At 25.9% G+C, this 21,741-nt stretch overlaps 2 protein-coding genes across 3 annotated transcripts in view; one reads left to right on the top strand and one right to left on the bottom strand.

The window, feature by feature from the left end:
- Positions 1-21,741, top strand: part of LOC113557879 (protein shifted) — a 74,843-nt gene that overhangs the window by 5,729 nt on the left and 47,373 nt on the right. The gene's annotated exons all lie outside the window — the stretch shown is intronic.
- LOC113557829 (ubiquitin carboxyl-terminal hydrolase 3-like) lies at positions 8-19,766 on the bottom strand. Of its 2 annotated transcripts, none has more exons than XM_026963379.1 (13): positions 19,253-19,375; positions 18,975-19,167; positions 8,583-8,730; positions 8,257-8,397; positions 8,051-8,179; positions 7,047-7,244; positions 5,027-5,257; positions 2,520-2,694; positions 1,292-1,415; positions 1,113-1,231; positions 845-1,035; positions 713-759; positions 8-411 (listed from the first exon to the last, which is right to left on the bottom strand). In XM_026963379.1, exons 2-13 carry the CDS (start codon positions 19,075-19,077, stop codon positions 287-289), a joined length of 1,731 nt encoding a protein of 576 aa, XP_026819180.1. In that variant the 5' UTR covers positions 19,078-19,167; positions 19,253-19,375; the 3' UTR covers positions 8-286. The 2 variants fall into 2 exon arrangements, with proteins under 2 accessions (XP_026819180.1, XP_026819177.1); XM_026963376.1 differs by having other exon boundaries at positions 9-411; positions 19,368-19,766.

Here is a 21,741-nt window from a genome sequence, read left to right as displayed (position 1 = left end):
ATTTAAATGCCAAAAACTCAGTTAATATATATATAATTTAAAGCACTAATTGTATATAAAAAAAACCTTATTATTAGAAAAAAAATAATAATAAGAAAGTAAATATTCACGTAGCGCTGACATTTTAAGCATAAAAACACATACAATAATAAGAATACTGTTTAAATTATTTTTAAATAGATATTCTTTTATATACCATCAAAGGATATTATAATTAGGATGAATAAAATGTTGATACTCAAATTGCAGCTGATCAATTAATCATTCAAGTAGTGGTCCAATTAAGTTATTTCTCAGTAAAGTTAATTCTCATTTCCCTTTTAATGTAAAATAGCATATAAGCTTGCACATTTTCTACCAAAGATGCATCAACTTCGTGTACTTTTTCATCATTATATTCATACCATTGATCTAAATTATAAAAAAAAGAAAAAGAAATATGTATACATATTTATGACAAAGGCAGTTTGTATTAAGTGATTTTTCAAAATTGTTATCACAATCTATGGTTTTGTAATTTTAATTTGTTGGGGTTTATTTTAATTAAATTAAATATTTTAAATTAAATCAAGCCTCATCAGATTTAAAAAATACTAACGACTCAATCATAATTTAAAAAAAATATATTTTGGAAAATAATCAGAATCTAAAAAACTTAAGATTGTAATACTTAAACTGTTACTTCTGAACTTAATTAATTATTTAAAATTACCTTCTTTTTCATCTAAAGCATAAGAAGTATAATGCCCAGATCCTCCTCTGAAAATGGTATAAATGATTTATGAATAATAAGATATGTATTAAGTATTTATAATATATGTAAAGAGCTTGATTTTTTATTTACCCTTCTCCATCATGTACAACAACTGCAACTAAATCAAACAAGTATGAACTTTCATTAACTAATACTTTTTTCATTTCATTATCCAAATATTGAGACATATCTAATGATTCCATAGGAAATTTAATATGTGTATGGACTTTAGTACGATAAGTTTCTTCCCATCTAAACCGTTTAAGATGGAGACAAAACACCTGAATAAATATAATTATTCTGTTAAGTATTGAAGAGTAGAATTATTTTCCTATAGATTAGTTAAATAAAAATTTACATTAGGCAAAGCGTTAATCCAAAATCTTTTAGTGGATCTTTGTTGGCTTTCACACTTGTCACAGTAGTAAAAGTTTTTTTCATTTAGTTCTTCTATTTCAAAATAACGTGCCAAACAATCTAAAATAAAAAAATTATTTTTCATTATAAAAATATTTATAAAATTTAGTTTGAATTTACCAGTTAAAAGATCAACCGGTCGAGATACAGATGGGTCAGCATTTTTGTAATCTGGAACATCTAGTGAAATATCTGTGATTGGATCTCTTGTTCTGGAAGGTGTATTACAATTTAAACAGCACACCTAATAATAAATCAGTATTGTTTATTTTCATTGAGTTAAATGTACAGATTCTTACAAATTGTATGATCACAAATAATGGAAACTCTTAAATAATGTAATATTAATAGGGTGTCATATTATTATTTTTTAAAGACGGACTTTACAAAATGTAGAGTTACAGATCAATACTGTCTTATTTTTTGGCTATATCTTTTTTAATTTCAAAATTAATTAAATAAATACTAATTTAAATTAATTTTCTAAAGTTGAAATTAAGCGGATGACAGTTATCTAAATGTTACTATTATTGAAAACATTTGAATCGACGTGGTAAATGCTTAAGGTATATTATTGGTACACTATTATGAGTTTAATTAGAATACAAATGTTCTCTCTATTTTTCTATGCGGAAACTCAAGATTAATAAAATTGTTATATCATAGGTATTTTATTAAATTGCCCTATATCCATATTTAAAAAAATTCTATTAGAGTATATCAGATAAATACCTTGATTTTTAAAGTAAAATTAGTTAAAAGTTACAAAATTAAAGAACTAAATTTTTAACAAAATATCACTAAATTCATTATAATTGAACACCCATAATACAATGTAACATACAATTTGGAAGAACCTGTTTAAAAAATTCACATTTTATTATAATATATAAGATGATCCATTTAGTGTATATTAATTTTTGTATAAATGATAGAATATATGAAAATTGGTTTGTACCACATTTCATGGATCAGCTTATATATATTATGTAGAGTAAGGCGTAATGTTGAATCAAACTTCATAAAAAACAGTCTAAATGTTATTTTTAAGTTTAAGCTATTAAATAATTATTATTTTTATTATGTAATCAATAAAAAACCATTTAAACAAAATTTTTATTAAAAAATCTAAATTATAATTAGTGGTAGTTTTAAGTAATTTTTCAATATAAAACTTATAATATAATATAAATTGTATAATAAATAATATAAAAAATGATTTTCTAAAATTTTGATATCTTATTCTAAACACCATTTATTTTTTGGTTAAATCCAACTAAAACATTACACCCTACTCCATATTATATAAAAGTCAAAACGAATAGTGATTAAGTGAAAAATTAATCACCTCACTTAATAAAAACCCACGAAACATCATGGACACAAGTGTATCAATTTTATTAGGATTTTCATTTGTTATTCCCTCCTCTAACAACAATTTACTTTTTTCATCTTTCAGCTCGGAATGTAAAGTATCCAATGTAAACATCAAAAATTCATGAGCATCATGTTGATGAAATCCTCTAAATATTCATTATAATTTTAGTACAGTATAATTATTAGATATATATAGCATTTTTTGTAATATAACTGATAACGTCATATTAATATTGCAACTATCTGGTTCACATTATACTACAAATGGATTTATTCGACTAAATTTATTATTAATCTTATACAAGACTTCTTTTTTCTAATTGTAATAATACAGACATTTTATAACCAGAATAAATAATAAATAAATAAACCAGTACAAAGCAAAATCCAAATAATTTTACATTAATTAAATATAACCATCAATTATTAATAATTACACTTTACTCAAAAAATACATTTGTTTCTTTGGTCTTTTAAAAATACTTAAAAGTATAATGCTTAAAAGAACAAGAAAGTTACTATACTAAAATAAAAATACTTAACTTAATGACTAATATAAAATTAAATAAACTTTAAGTTAAATATTATGAATAATTACTACCTACCTAATAAATTTAAATTTAAATTTAAATATATTTATATATTCATATAATAAAAAGTGGGTATCGCTCTGCTGTATATGGGGAGTAGGAAAGTCACTGGTCACTATAATGGATGTGTTAAATTTGAATGCAATGACAGGTATCGTTGTATACGAAAAACGATTCTGAACGGAGATGATTTGTCAGTCAATGATAATTAGTAAGATATATTATATTATATTTTTTTTATATTATACCTATATTTAATTTGTAATATATCGTTATTTTACGCGATTTCGTAAAAAATTTAATTTCATACGCTCATAACATTTTTTTTATATTGACGCTGGAATTTTTTTTTATAGTAGAAGGAAAACTCATGGATAACCTTGTATTGGGTTTTTTAATCTTTGGTATAAATCACAAAAATGTTATGAATTTTCAACTTCAAAATTCCTTGCAAATTTTCAATATTTTGATATATTTCGTAAAAATTTGAACTTTAAATGCTTATAAACAAAAATTGTAACTAACGATTTTTGATTTTTTTTACAACTATAAGTAGAATTTAAATTAAACCTTGTAGTAAATTTTAAAGATTTTTTGGAAAACCAAATTTTTTTTATCGGTATTTCAAGAAAAAAAACTTTAAAAAGTCGAAAATGTCAATTGTCTATAAGTAGCTTAAAAAAAGTCAAAATATTTTGAAAATGTAATCGTAAATAAATAACCATAATATAAACAATTGGTGAAAATTTCAAATATTTACAATGATTCGTTTTTGAGTTACAGCAAAATCAAAAAATCTATTTTGTCGAAAAGTGGTTATGCGTAAAAATGTCGGTTTTTCCGTTATTTTTTCGGGGTTTTTTCCTGACGCTTTTGAAAACTACTGGAAATTTTTTACTTTTGACCCCCCAAAGTGCCAACTAGATGAATTTTCCTTTTAAAGAGGGGCTGAAATCGAAAATAGAAGCATTATTACTACTCCAAAACGTAATGGTAGACACAAACAAAAAACACACATCATTGTAAAATCAATACATTCATCACTCCGTTCAGAATCTAATATAGTAATATGAAATTAGATACATGAAACTGAAAGCAATTAAGTCGAGTAATAATTCTAACTCAAATCATAGTTATTTATAACTAAAGCCCACAAGGTCTTTAAGAATGATATTAATTACTCTAGTTCAATTTAATATTTTATTAACAAACAAGATACACTCACCTACATTAATTAACATAGGTTTCTAGTGTATTAAAACAAATTGTTTGATTCAATAATTTGAAATTTTGAAATTTAAATGGATAAAATCTATATACCTAGAAAGGTAGATACATTATAACTTGAATTAATTGTAGCGTATATTGTTCTTGGAAATGTTTACACAATGTCAGAATTTCAGGATTACAATGTTATAAATGGATGAAATGAATGCTGACATTAGAATTTTCATGAAATTTGTATAAAATAAAAAACTACAATTGTTATATTGAGATTCTTTATAGATGTAATAATTCTTAACTTATTAATTTTGTCATACCTTATGGCTAATAATTATCATTAGCAAATTACTTTTATACTTCATAGTAGATACTAAATACAACTATTCGCATTATTTTAACAACCAGATTCTACACCTCATACAAAAATATTTCCATTAAATTATCATATAATTATGTTTCTTTGTATGTTAAAGTCAACTATAACAACAAAATATATTCACATCACTATCACTGCTTCATAAAAATATAATTATTAATTCTTATATATAAAAATATATTATTTTAAAAACTTAAATTTACTATTATATATCCCTTTTAAATATACCTAAATATTTATTTCAATTTTAAATTATGTGAAAATATATGTATCTAATTAATTACTAACTTGTAGCGAGGTTTAATTTTGCAGACAATAGAGAGAAGAGCTGTTGGTGAAATTGCTTCTCTAAATTTATAGCCTGCCGGTTTTTGCCATTCAACTAATGTCATCAATAATTTCCATAATTCTTGTGCTATACAATGTTGCAACCTTGGATCTGAACTATTATTGTTATTTTGATGGCATATTTCAGCAAGTTTAAACAATTTCATACAGTATATAAATGGTTTTAGATGGCTGAAATATTGGAAAAATTAAATAAAATAAAAATTCCTTAAATATGAAAAAATAAATATTAATATCTAAAAGTAAAAATTACATATTGTTCATTTATTTATAATTTAAACTAAAATTTATAATGTAATACATTATTCACACTTAATTAAAAATTATTCATACTTAATTAAAAATTATTCATAGATGTATTTATTTAGACTCTTACCTTTTTAATTGACAAAAATAAAGATTTAATTTTTTTTCCTAGAACATTAATAGTTTAGATCTAGAAATATTTTCTTAAATAATTTACCAGTAGTGCTTTTAATATAAAATAGCAAAAAGAATACATTATATTAATATTTCACAATTCAGTGAATAATTAAGAGGCCGCTAACAAACATTTGTTTTCTTTGTCTATCTCCCACATAATATAGGAACAAATATATTCCATATTTCCATGATTACGATCTCTGGTTCATTTTAGGGCAAAGATACCTATTATTATTATTTTATAAAAAGAATATTTCCTGTGCATTGACCGGAGAGATATTTAATATTTATGTTTTTTGATAAGTTATTCAAAATTAAAAATAATTAAAATTATTTTAAATTAAAACATGCTAATTTAAAAAAATCTATCTGGTCAATACACCTGAAATATTTTTCTTTATGAAATATATAATATGTGCCTTTGTTCTAAACTAAATCTGAGAGTAGTAACCGTGGAAATATGTATTATTATTCTTAAATAAGTTATGATCTTTTTGAAACTGCACATTTTAAAATGATTATAATTTATTTAAAAATAATAATATCAATAAAGGTTTCCTTGGGTCCCTGAATAATAATCTTACCTTTAAATTTTATAATAAATCAGTTCCACTAATATCATAACTAACAGCACAATATTGAAACTGGAGAACGAAAATTTGCTATGTTGTACATATGTAAGACGGAGACAACACATACGAGTACTACATCCTCTTAATAAAATAATTTAAATGTATACAGGGCAAACAATTTTTCACTGGTTATTATAAGTTGAACATGTTACCTAATGTGCCCAGATTCCAGATTTAGTATATTTTTTATTCTGGGCAAAATATTAAACTAACACCCTCTCATAATTCTGCCCCCTCAATTATGCCTACAACTAATACCTTTAACTTAAATCCATTTATTATTTGGTAATTTGGCTGCCCCTGAATCAAGACTTAAAGAATGATTTTGATATTTAGTAGTAAAAATTATAGCATAATCTCTTAATCTCTTGAGCTGATTTGCAGAATACAAATTGTAAAATAAAATGGTACATAAATAAAATTCAATTATATTATAGTTAGTCGTTTATACGTTAACATGGATGTCTTTTACATACAATAATTAATTTAATGATTAGGTCTTTATAACTGTACTTATGAATAAAAATATGATAAAAAGAAAAAGGCGAAACATTTGTTGGTTCAAACCAGAGAAAAAAAAATCATTATCAGGATAATGAACTATATATCAATGATACAGTATAAACATCTGGTTTGAGCAAACAAATTATTAAGATATTTCATTCTTTATAATATTTAAGTCAATACAAATCTTTATATAATTAAATAAGAAATAATAAAACTCAAGTTAAAACAAAAAAAAATAGAATTATGTTTAAGAGAGATAATGAGAGAAGTGTGAATAAAGTTTTGAATATATTTTATTATCAAACAATTAAGTGCAAAACATTTTACTCTGTATTTTTATTAAGTAAGAATTTATTAGGTTAAATTTTTTATTTAATAAATAATAAAATAATATTTACCGAAGCGATTGCCAAACTGCGTTCATAAAGCAATTGTTTCCACTATTAGATATACCAACTTTTTTATTAGTTCTAGGACCTCTCTTAAAGAATGGTTTTTTAGGTTTAGCTTTGAGTGCTTTTTTTGGTACAACAGCTTTAAGTGGTTTTTTTGAATTGTTAACTGTGTTTGGTATAACAGTTTGAGGTTCTTGTTCACTAAATATTAAAAATATATTAAGCTTTAATATACTTATTGTTTTAAATATGATAGTTCATCGACTGTATATTCAACACTTTAAAAACTTATAGGGGAAATAAGAATCTCTAAAAACAAGACTAAATTGGTTCCAAGATGAACAATGGTATCTTTGACAAAAGTCATTAATAATAATTTACCAAATATAAAATTATTTTTTTATGGCATTTTCATTTAATTTGTTTAATGTCTATAAAACAATATATAGACAATAATGTTGGAATAGATAGAATATGGCACCATTAAACATAAATTGATAGATCATACCTAACATTTTTGTGGAGATCGCATATGATAATCAAAAAAATGTGTATGGATAGTATACAATATCAGTATATACAATAATATTTCTAGCATTGGGAGTGAGCCAAAAAATATTGTATTGATAACCAAGACAACATAAATCACAACAGATACAGCCAGGTAAAGGTATTTTATCTATAATATAGAAACCTAAAGTTATGATCAATGACAATTTTGAAAAAAATAATAGTGAGATTTCTATAATTTCATTCTATAAATAGGTAATTTATGGATAATATTTTATTTTATAGAACATTTACACAAATAATTGAGTAAATAATTTAAAAAAAAGTAATATTTATAAATTTACATGATTATAACGTCAAACTTTAGATAGAATGTATATTATAAGACATAAGCAAAATACTTTGGATTTTATTTACAAATATTTTAATTTTAAACACTATATTCTTTATATAAAATCTAACCATACAGTTAATTATTAATTAATAGTAATATTTACCTAAGAGCTTGGGAAACTGTATTCATGAAACAGTCATTTTCATTATTAGGTATACAGACTTTTTTATTAGCTCTAGGACCTCGTTTAAGACTATTTTTTTTTGGTTTAGCAGCTTTAGGTGCTTTTCTTCTAAACATAAAAAAAATATATTAAGGTTTAATACGATGATCAACTTATTTAATTTTTAATTTTATTAAAATAATTACCGTCTTCTCTTTTTGTTAGTATTATTTGCACTTGGTCCACTATTATTTGCACTAGGTCCACGATTATACAAAATAAATTGTCGAAGACGGTTCAATTCATCATCGTGGTTTTTTGGTTCTATATCAGAATTACACTTGAAACTTAAAAATAAAAACAAAATTTAAAAATTCTGTGGATATTATGAAACATAATAATTATAAATCTATGAAAATATATTTAAAATTATGACTTTTAAGTTAAAAATATTTTCAGCAATAAAAATCTTCTTTGAAATACATCTTTAGATCATATTATAAACTAAATAGTAATTATTTTTTAAACTAACCAGAATATAGCTGCAGATTCTACATTTATAAATATGCAATGAGTTTGGTGGAACTCATAATGTGCAGTACTGTGTCCTGCGGCATTATGTCCACAAAGAATTTGTCGACACTCCATACACATCCATAGTTGATCTACTCGTAAGCAAACTGAAAAAAAATACTAAACTTAGTTTTTTTTAACTGTGTACCAAATTAACTAAAAATTTAGTTATTAGTTTATAAAAATTAACAACCCGTGTATTTTGAATATTTTTCTTATGTAAAATTACAGTTCCTAAATGAATAAGTATTACATACTCAATTTTTTAATATTTGTTTAAACTTGTTTTGTCACTCGATATAATTAATATCAGGTATAATACTTATAAAAAACTAATATAATAGTATGATTGATCTTAAAAATAAAGTACTAAAGATATTTTTTAATTACTGTTTAAAAATTGATAAATATAGTATCAAACTCCCTCTAGATAACCACTTTGTGCAAGTCTTGGTACATTTTTATTTATTCATAGTTTCAATCTCCTCATCTTTGTAATATTTTTTTGTATATTATTGTATTTAAAAAATCTTTTATGTAAAAATTTGTATAACAATTTAGAAGCCAAATTTTAAAACATGTAACAGAATTTTCATTCAATTTTGTTTGTATAGTTTTATATTATTACATACATGCTTACTATTTTTTTAAACATATCTTTAGTAGTAGATATTTAATAAATTAATTAATTATTAGAATGTATTTTATCTTTATTATTATTATTATTATTATTATAAGAGTGGTGGGCTTAAATGTTTTTTTGATATATAGCTAAAATATGTAATTGCTTATAATTCTTATATCCATATACCACACACTTTTATTTTATATATGTTACAGTTTGGGATATCTTATAATTTAGTTGTAAATGTCTTTATTTGTATTTTTTCCTATTACTCTCCCTTTTCTGCATAATTTTCTTCTTTTTTTTTTATATTTAATATGTCGTTTTTTATTATATAGCTATTATAATACCTATTCTTCACATAATTATTTCTAGTTTATCCTTTACATTTCATTTTATATTTCTAATTCAATGTATCACAATTAGTTCAATCACCAAAATAATTTTTCTACAATAATATAACATTTATCTTTTAGTCTTGTTATATAACATTTACATCTAAAGATAATAGTGACCTCCCCTCACTTCATCCACTATACATATATATTCTTAAGTTTCTTTAATTTCTTCATTATTTTGCTGCATAACTGAGCCTATATATTTGAATTTATTGTACACCAAATAATTTGATTGGACCTACTTATTTTTAATTTATGTATCTCCAAACCTTTTTCCCCGTTACTATCATACTCTAATTCAGTGTTTCCTAACTTATGGTGTTGATAAACTGATTAGGCAATTATATTGATGATAATTAGGACTCTAATTCCAATGCATTTGCATCTTTTTTTTTGGAATGTCTTACATGATGCTTTCCAAGCTACAAATGTGTTGCAAGTACTCGGTGTTCAAACCACAATATTTTTTGCAGATTTTATACTTTTAAGGGCATTCTTAGACGTTTTTAATCCATTTTTAATTTTTATAGAACATTTTTTGTGTTATGACTAAAAAATTGACTTAATTGAAATATAAGTACTACATAATATAAATTATTTTCATTTTGAATTTAACATCAGATAATCTGGTTTCAAATTAGACAAGACATTTTTTTACATAATAATTTGAATTTATTTAATAAATAATTCATTTTTTATTTTTATAGTTTTTAGGTCATAAATGCTTTTTTTGAAAGGATATTTTTCGGTATTTTTAAGAGCATTAATATCTGAGCCCTAATAGTAATATATAAAAAAAACTTACGACAATTTTTTTTTTGTTTTAATGGGGGTCACGTAACAAAAAAATACTAAATTTATGGGTCATCATTACAAAAAGATTGGAAAACACTTCTCTAATTCACTAAGACCACACACAGTTACAAATATCAGACATCAAAGTATATATCTTCATATATATTGCATTAAATATTATTATTATTAAAAATAAGTCAAAGAACCAAACCCATATAACTTGTATAATATAAAGTCAAACTTAAAAAGCACATAACAAAAATAAGATGGAATATTTTAAATATAAGATATGATATCAGATACAAGCAAACAATACTATAATAGGAAATATTAGAAAAATAATATAAAAGGTTTCCCATAAGAACAATGACTAACTAATAAAAATATATATTTATTTTGTAAGCTGGAAACTATGATTGTATGAATAATTAATAATAACTAATCTTTATTCTCTATTTTTAATTAATTACAGTTTCTCTGGCACAGTCATTTATATTAAGTGCTATACAAAAAATGTATTCTGCTGTTAATAGTTTACTTCAAGATAAAATATGGTAGTGCAGATTTATAAACTTAGATTATTGTACATTAGTTGATTATTTATTATATAGATTTTAAATGTAATAATAAATTATCATTTTAAGCATAATGTGAAAATAAAAGAAAAACCTGTTATATATGTAAGACTTATGCAAATAAAGAATGTTTAGAACTTCAATCTATACACCTAGTTTAACATAAAACCAGTTTTAATGTCAGACAAAATCTATTAAAAAAAATCTAACGGGTTCGGTTTTTGACATTATTTTTCATATGATAATTTTTCTTTTTGAAATATCTAGCAAACCAAAAATCAAAACACTACAGAAAATAATATCTAATATAAGTTCTAATAAATTAAATGCAATTATTATTATAAGTTTAGAAGTAACTAAATGTAATAATTACTTATTTAGCTACTAAAAACTAGATACATACCTCGATGTATAAATTTTAACAAAAACTATATTTTAATCTGCAACCTTATTCTCTACAAGCGCTAACATTGTATACATTATTTATAAAGCTAGGTACAACATAACTAAATAATTAAGACAATATAATTATTCAAATAAATCCATGATAAATGAGGCTTAAGCAAATATTATTAGGTGATATATTAGGAAAATATAGATTCATATTTGTTTCAGTAGATAATTGTTATATTATTTAGACTTATAGTTTAGGTTTAAGTACTTTTCTATCAATACAATTATTTCTAACTTTTAATATTAAAATTGAATTTTCAGAAGTTATTATTGTATTATAATGTACACACAATTAAAATTTTTTTTAAAGTGATCAAAACATTTTAAATTGTATTCAATAAATAATAAATTATTAAATATTTTTGAAAATAAATATTTAAAACATTTTTATTTTACTATTCATTAGAAACAGTTGCTAGTTAAAATGTATAAATACAGTAAATTTAGATTTTATAATTATACATAATTATTAACGATTATAAATATCCTTAATGGTTAATAACATGTATGATTGATTTAAGTTACTGGACTACAAAGTACGAATTAGATAATGAAAACATGCCATACCTAATTGTTTGTAGTGATTGACTTTGCGGGTGCAATCATCCCTGTACTTAAATTATAACGAAGGTAAAACATAAAAATAGTATTTTGCGTTTATATTTAAAAATTATTTGATTATTGTCTAAATATGGCTAGAGATAAAATGCCATTTAATTTAGTAAAAAAAGATTATATTTTTATAAAAATAATTTTTTTTTACACGGAAATTTGATAATATTTTATTTATTATTTTTGTTCTTATCTGAATTGATACAATAGTGCTCATACAGGTTACTATAAGTAACTAGTTGTAAATTTACTGGTACAACAGGGGAACTTATGTCAGTTATAATAATTAATGTATACTAACTACAGTTATTTACTGATTTATTTAAATATTTAATCACTAAGAACCCTCTTCCTAAAGGTATTATTTATATACCACTATGGTCTTAGTCAGTGGTTCTTAACTGGTATTCCGTGGAATAAAGGTGTTTCTTGGACTTGGTAAAGTGTTCTGTCAAAATTTTAAAACTGTAAGAAAAATATTAAAAAATTAAAAATGTATATAATTACTGTTGTATTTTACGGCGGTGTTCCGTGAAATTTTATAAAATGTTAAGTGTTCCTTCATTAGAAAAAGGTTAAAAACCACTGGTCTAAGTTAATATGTCTACCAGGCATAAAAGCCATCCAATATAGCCAGTCATCTGTTAAGGCCATTTAGAATCTAAGTATCAATATTTTATAAGATTTAAATTAAAAATTTAAATTTAATCTTGAAATTAATGTTATATGATAAGAATTGTTGAGTTCGATGAGAAATTTTTTTTTTACATATCTAAAAATAAGGCAAGTAAGTACTTTTGTAAACTGCATATGGTCTTTAAATTCCTCTATGTGCCACTGAATAGTGAACAGTTTTTACATAAAATAAGATGTCCAGAATGCGACTATAACTATAAAATCATTTGGAAATTTAGAACTATTTGTTAAAATTTCATAAGCATTGTTTTATAGATAAAAATCATTTTAGTACTAATGAACTTATCAAATCTAATGAACATTATTACCATAATGCTAAAATTCTGTGACAATATTTGGTACTACAAAATTCTTTTTAGAGTGCATATTTTGAACATCTCAGATTTTCTAGAATGAAACCATTTCAATCTAATTTCTCAGCAATCAAGAACACAGACTACAAAGATAATAAGTAATAATTAAGTATGTCAATAATGTCATGTTTATGAGAAATATGTTACAGAATAATATCCTATGATGATGACATTAAATTTAAGACAACGCTGAAAAATGAATAAATCATTCTTATTTTCTAAAATAGGCACAATGTATAATGAAAAAAATAAGTGTCTTTGCACAATTTTGTGTCCCTCAATAAATGTCTTGTTTCTGCTCTACCTTCGTTATAAAAAAACCACTGAACGTCAAAGGGTTATAAAAACCCAATTGACAGTATTTCCCAAGAATGAAATCAATTAATAAACATTAACATAATTAATAAAGCCTATCAACCCTAAATAAAAATTACACAAATCAAATAAAAAATTTAAAAATGTAGGTAGTTTTGCATAATACTCGAGATAATACTGGATTGTTTTGAATTAAATTAAATTACTTATAAATTAATTAAAGGGATACAAATTATTAATGTATTGTGAGTTATTCATTATAATAGTATACAATTTACAAAAAAAATAATTATTTTTAAGAAAAATATTAAATAAAGTACATATATACCCCACAGTCAATATGGATATAACTAACAATACATTTGGGGGACAGAATAAAGATAACTTTCCTAGAAATGATATAATATAAATACAAATATACAATTAAACAAACTGTATAAAAGTAACATAAACCAAAATCTATTTCCATGGATGCAGGATAATGTTAATTGATAATACTAGTAACATAATTTAGTATCTACCATCCTATAGAATTTGTGTTAAATGTATATTATAAAAATGGTAGTTTCTTTTATTGTTTGTTTTTAAAAATATTGATTATACTGGTACTTTCTGATTTCATAACTGTGCAAAATTGCAAATAATATAATGATCAATGCTGCTATTACTATTACAGTTATAATTGAAATTTGAAATATTGACAGTTAAGAAATATCATTCTTATTGTTATTAATTTGGGTACAGTTTTATACATTTATTAGTAATTAATTTCTTTTATGTAAATGACCTTTATACAAATGAAGAATACATACTTTATTCAAATCTTACAATTTAACATATTTTAGAAAACTTTAAAGATGATTTGATGAAAATATAGAGGTTAGGCTAATAATAGTATATATTTTAAGATAACTACATTTTTTAATTCTTCAATAAACTTAAAACTGAAATAGAAAAAAAATGACAAGATGTTCGAAATGCATTCATAAATTTGTATGAATGATTTGGGAAGATATTTTCCCAATTAATGTTATTATACTTTAAAACATATTTAAAAACCTAAGAATTTGATGAAAATCTAAAAACAATCTAGCAATACCTTGTTTTTATCAAAAATATAGATTTTTCTGTTAATGCCTCATGTAGTTGTATATGTTACTGCAAATGTCTGCAATTGGTGAGTGCTGATAATCACCGGTTAATGTCGTTATACACCAAAGTCATAGGTGAATGTTGGCATACAATGTTATGCTGTTTGTAAACATTTACTAGCGAATGTCGACATTTATACAACAATATTGGTGAATGTTGGTAATGCCGATATTATTTAATCTGATCTTATCTACCTACCTATACAAGGTGTAATTGCAAAACAAAGTGCACCACAAAAAAGTGAGGTTGTAGAAATGTTGGCATTTTATGCAGTTCAAAATGTCATGACAGTTTGTCATGTTGCAATAAGTAGAACAATTTTCGCCGTTGTTTTAAAATAATAATTTTTGTATGGCAAAATAATCATAATTTAAATTAATAATACATGTATAATATTGTTCAATAATAATAATCATAATTAATAAAAGTAATTGTTAATATTTATAACTAAACATATCAATTCTATTTTATATTATTGTCTATACTCTATAGTACTATATTATAATATTATGTGCGAATACGTAACTTATATCAACATTAACCAGAACCGTGTTGTGTATGTCAACATTGACCAAAATTTTAATCTAAATGTCAACATCCTCTAGTATATGTCTACATTATTTTAATTGTTCAACATTCACCAATTTAGTAGGTGTATGTCGACATTCACTAGGTAATTGTCAGCACTCACCAATTGCGGACATTCACAGTAACAAATACATTATACTTTGTGTAGTAACTGTTTTAATTTCAGTATCAAAAAGAAGAGAACCATACTTAAGATTGAATATTTAAGAAGAAAGACTAAATGAAATGGCAGTCCTTAATAATGAAAATTGTATTACTACCTATACAAAACTAGATTATAACAATGTTATTAATGTTTTTGGTACCAAACAAGGTCATCAAAAATTTTCAATAATTTTTTAATTTTTAATTATCATTTGATGTTTAATTAATTTAAATGATATCAGTAAAGTATGTCAATATTTGTTTTCTTACTCAGACCCATGCACATTATAGATAAATTACATTCATATAAAATTGTCTTTATAATTTTTAAGTAATCAAAGTAAAATCAACTATTATATAGTATTTTTGAAGGTTTGATATTAAATGGGTTTTATATTTTATTATTATTCAAGTTATTATTTGACTTAATAAATTGTAAATTGAATTATTTAAAATAATATTTTAACAAATCATTATTGCTAAAATATTATTATCTATAGACTATAATTTTTATAATAAGTGATCTTACTTATAAACATAAAAAAAAACATTTTGTACGAATATGTTTTGTCTATGTTGCACATGGGCTAGAGAGAAAAATAAACAGCGCAGATGGATATAAAATATAGAATGCCTTTTAATTATGTTTTTGGGAGAAGGAGGGTAAAATTATTTAGCCTTGGAACTTAACTTTTACTAACACGTATATTATAATGATCAAAATGTCATAGTATTGATAATAATATGTAGGCAATCATTAATTTCATATGGTCATCATAATTATGCTTTTTCAAGCAAAATATTCATATTATTAACCTAGTATACATTACATTTTTCTTTTTTTAAATGAACTTGTAATTAAATTAAGTTAACTTTAAAATATATAGAATCATCTAAAAAACCCAAAATGTTTTCATTTTTAATGTTGTTCATGGAAAATTGAATAAATATTCTATTGTATGTATACTACTACTATAAAATAAGATACGAGATAAAATATTTATAAATTGTTATAGTGTGCACATTTTGTCTTGATATTATTCGTATTACAATCTGAATACATTTCAAATGTCACAAACCTTAAATAACAGTATGAAAATACTGGCATATTATGACAAATAAAAGAAGTCTAAATAATTTAGGTATAGACACACAGATCCAACTATTAATGTCGAAGATTTATAAACAAAATATTAATGACATGTAGTAATTTTAAAGAAGACCAAATAAATGCAGCCACGTCAAGAGAATTTTTAAAACGTTTAGAACTTTGAACAATTTATTAGATAAAACTGTTATAGTAGCAAATTGCAAAAAAAAAATTTAATTTCTAATTTATAGTATATACATTTTTATAATTTTCAGTGAATACTGAACACACTGTATATCAAATTTATTGAAATAATTTTAATTGTTTGATTTTTTTAATTTAAAACATTGAGTTTTATAATTTACTTTTCAGTGTCTTAGGAATTTATGATCTAAAATTATTTTATGCATTGAATGATAAGAACATGCTTTACACAATATGAAAAAGTTAGGTTAAACAATAGTTTTTACTATCTCATTTCATAGGCATAAACTATATTTATTCATAGACAACAATAACAAGTTTTTTGACAACTAATTCAGCAAACCTATTTTTACTACCATCTTTCAAGAGAACGGTTGCATTATCACTGATTATAAATCAGTAAAAAATCTTTTGTTGAAATGCTATACTGGGCTACTAACAAATAAGGCCTTTACCGGAATCCTTATATAAAATCAAATCAGATTATCTTGGGAAATGCATTTTGATCGCCACAATAAATTAATCCACCTAATTAACAATAAATAAAACAATAATAATCTCTGGGTTTACACAATACTTCTAAGTTTTTTAGGGTAAGGAACATGGATATGTTACAATTGAAAATGGTTAAATAAAAATGTGAACCAAAACAGAACCCCTATACCTACAACCTTAGGGGATTGAGAGTGTGATACACAAGAGTGACAATTTACTATTAGCCTTAAGAGGACGTCATACTCACATATGTTGTTTTTGTTTTATACACGTACAACAAAGCAAATTTTTGTTCACCAGTTTCAATAGTATGCTGTTAGTTTTGGTATTAGAATAAATTGTCCTATTATTAAACTTTTAGATAAGAACATTATCTGTGTTCTCTCGTTTGTTTTTTATGATATTTTATTTTTTAAGTGAATTATTAGCTTTTAATTCTTATAATATTAATATTTTACATACTCATAACTTACTTAAAAATTAAAATATTGTAAGGAACCGATATGAGAAACAGTATACAGATAATGTTCTTACCTAAAAGTTTAATAATTTTAATAATAGGACAATTTATTTTAATATCAAAACTAACAGCGTACTATTGAAACTTGTGAACAGAAATTTGCTATATCATACGTGTGTAAGACAAACACAACATATATGGGTCTGACGACCTTTTAATAGAAAATAATCTACTTAAAAATGGTAAGGCAAAATATGTTTTTAGAATCCATATATATCATTATAAGATGAATTGTGCAGTGAAAAGGTAATGAATAAATACAATTTCTACATTGCATGTGAGATGGATAAAGATATTACATTAGAGATTTAAAAAATAATAAAGACTTAAATGTTAGCCGGCCCAAATATTTTTAACCAATCTCAAATTCATATTTCTGTACATTTTTTAACACACTTTTTATTTCAACGCTATGTATATAATAACTAATGTCTAATACTGTCTGTATTGACACCTGGGGGAAATGAAAATTGGCGAATACCTGAAGGAGAAATGAAAATTGGCGAATATCTGAGGAGGAAATGTATAGGTACTGTACAAGTATTCTTCTGCCAAGGAATTTAAAAATATCTGCAAATAAAGGTATCACCAAATAATCATTTTTAAATAAAAATAAATACCTAAAATTGTCCTTAGAATGAGCAAAAAAATGTTCAAATTCCATTCCAGGCAATTATATTTCTAAAGTAACATGCATATTAAGAATAGCAAAACAAACACTAATAACATTTAGGTATTTTAATTATAATTGTGAGATAAAATTATAAAAATAATAAAATTACATGCAATATAAAAAAGTTGTTTAATTTAATTATTAAAATTATAACAAAAGGTCAAAGATTAATAAGACTGATAAACTTCAGTTTAAGGTTGTGAAATATATTAATAATTACTTTAATATTATAGTAATAAACACACCAAAACAACAAGCTCGCACTTCAATAGTAATAATCTTTTTTTCAAAATAATAAATACTAAATTATAACATGCAAAAAGCAACTAGGTAGAAAGTGTTTAACCTACTTGCTGAAAATAAATGTAGTAATTAACATTTAGAAGGGTCATAGAAGCTAAGATATTTTAACCAGTACCTACCTTGTTTGAACCTATATGGCCAATTGACTAATTCTAGTCTCACCTCAATAGAGGTAATAACAATATAAACAACAATAATAGCTATAGTAAAAACCCTATTATAGTAATAATATTAATAATAATAATAACAGTAACAGTAATAATAATTTCTAGAGACGTCATCACCACATTACATTAAAATATATATTTATTACTGTGGTGTCATGTACTCTCTATTTTACATGTCTACATGACATCTCACCATTGCAACTCCTGTTGTTGAGTGTAGCTCTAATCTGTTCCACATCCAACTTCAGCTTTTCGGCTGCGTCGACAATGTGTGGGCAGTCCATATCTTCATCCATGACTTGTAGAGATAATTAAAGATTTCTTGTAGACGCGTACCGTCAGCAACAAGCAATATGAATTTTTCAAATCAAGAACAAGTAGTCCACCTAATAAATACACAACATCATAATTAATAATATAATAAATATTTAATAATTCAATCAACTATATTAAAATAATTTAATAATTTACTGTATTATTTAAAAGTGACGCAAAATAAATAAAATCTACTCCGCTCTAAAGCACAGTAATAATACTATAAATAACACCTATATGGTATACTATCATACTCGGGGACACTACTCACTCGCTCTCGTGGTGTCGTTCAGGTAACGAGTAAGGGTAAACAGATGATAGCGATGATCGATCGCGGTGAGAAGGGGGGGGGGGTAGTTGCCACTGTCGTCAGCGAACACGACGACGGGACGTACTGAAAACCGCCCCCGTCGAGTGAACGAATTATACGAGGGCGACAACGATGGAGGAGATCGAGCGAGCGTGTACGACCACTGGACTCCGGTCTGAGAACGTCCCTAAAGTCGTACGGAACCGCCGGGACGCACGCGCAGAGCGTCGATGAATGGCGAGACGACGGCGGCGGCGGCGGCAGCGGCAGCGGCAGCGAACGGGCAGACCTAAGGCGGCGGCGTCCGTATGGAGAATGGGCACACTGACACTGGCCACGGATCCGCGTTCCGTCGGGATAATGACGTCGATTGACGGGACGGGGACGGACGACGACGAACCGCGGTGCTACGCAGTTACAGTTGCGCTCGGCGATGGTGGGGACGTCGGTAGCGGGTTTGGCAGACGGCCAACAGCGTTTTTCCTACGAAAACAGCTGTTCGCCACGGCGGCGCACTGTGAAAACGGAACGCCACCGTCGTCGGGCGCTCTGGCGGCGATCAACGGAGGCGAGCCCCCCGGCCGAGCTGCTGTTCGTTCGCTCGCCCGCACGCGCACGTTTGTTTTGCCATGCTCCTTGCGTCGCAGTGCGTCGTGCGTATAGAATCGGTGCCCGAGCGGCGGTCGATCGAGCTGTTGACGCGCGGTGGCCAACCGCCTACGTGCGAACCCCAAATGCTGCGCACGTCGAGTGCGTGATAGACCGAGCGCCGGTTCCGACGGAGAAATTATGATATAATATTATGTTCCCATAGATATTATTATTTATTAATTAATATTTACAATATTATGATGAATTGATGACACTAACTGGTGCAGTGGTGCGGCGTATAATCCAGCGATAATCTCGTTTTTTTCCCGGTCCAAACTTTTGGCTTTTCACTGACCTCCTAATCCTAAACATCCCGCATACGCGCTATACCTACGAATTATTTCTTGATAATGTTTTCATCGGGTCAATCGTAAAAGTGGAAAATGGAACGTCTACGGTACCCATAATTATAGCGTGTCATTCTGGGGCAACTACAGTAAGTTGTCCGGTCGTCTATGAAATATTCTAACGACCGAACTAGAAGAACCCGTTGCAGCTATATGAGTAGACCGAGTAGTGTGTCGTATACTCGTATATTATATAATGTATTAATTGATATCCTGCACCTATCCTTAATTTAAAAACAACTCTTAAAAAACGTATTTTTCTCTCTCTCTCACTCCTTCTTTAGACATCCGCATAGTATAAATCTCTTCGGCTTTCGTCTTATACTAGTAAAATACTACGAAATATAATATCCGTATAAACGGTTATAATATATGCATCCTTCTACAGTCCTACTACTTATTACCTATAAATATTAAATGCTCCTTATGGCCTTATGCTTTCAGATTCTGTATCGCACTGTTTTCATACAACACACCTGCAGCTGGCTATATGTGTTTAAAACTACACATAGACTTCAATATGCAGATAGGTACACCTCGGTACAACCGTTAGTCGTTAAATATAATATAATATATTACAATATATATATTATTAAGGAATAAGGAAGGTCGATGTGCATAATATGCGGAGATAAAACGAGTTTTCTCCCCTTCGTAAATCATGCGATAACATTACGATTGCTGCGGGTCGACTATGGGGAGTTTTAACTTTCAACATGACTACCTATATACGTATAATGGACCTATACTTATAATATATTGGCAGTTAAGCTAACTCGCCCCTATATTTTTTATAATATTAACGAAGACTATAACAGTGCGCCCGTGCCGTCCGTCTCCGTAAACCACCGAAAAGTGGAAACACTGTCACTTTTATACACACCTATTTTTCAGTGTGCACATTACACACCCTCGGCTCACAATATCTTAAATCGAAAAATGTATAGCTTGCAGACAATATTCAGCAGTTGCTGCACATAATGTGTTCCTACTTGGCAGCAGCTGCAACTCGCTCTATAGCTAACGACATAATATACGGTATACAGCCGTTTAAAAGAAATATACACGATAAATGATTACATGTATATATATATATATATAATATTAATATTGTATCGACAAAAATAAACAGGTGCCCCCTGAGGCCCTGAGTGCACCATATAAATGTATATTACTAATATGAATGTACGATACTATTGTCTATTATATGTATATTTATATGATACCTACTTGTTATTTGATGCATTCATCGAATTATGAAACATATCTTTATTTTGATGGTCTATCGTAGTACTGTGGGAGATGAGTTTAATGTATATGTATATACTTATATAATA

Source organism: Rhopalosiphum maidis, chromosome 4, assembly GCF_003676215.2.
Source record: "Rhopalosiphum maidis isolate BTI-1 chromosome 4, ASM367621v3, whole genome shotgun sequence".
In the NCBI taxonomy this organism is placed as follows: Eukaryota; Metazoa; Arthropoda; class Insecta; order Hemiptera; family Aphididae; genus Rhopalosiphum; species Rhopalosiphum maidis.
Note: the sequence above shows the minus strand (reverse complement) of the source record. Positions and strands in the feature narration are given on the sequence as shown.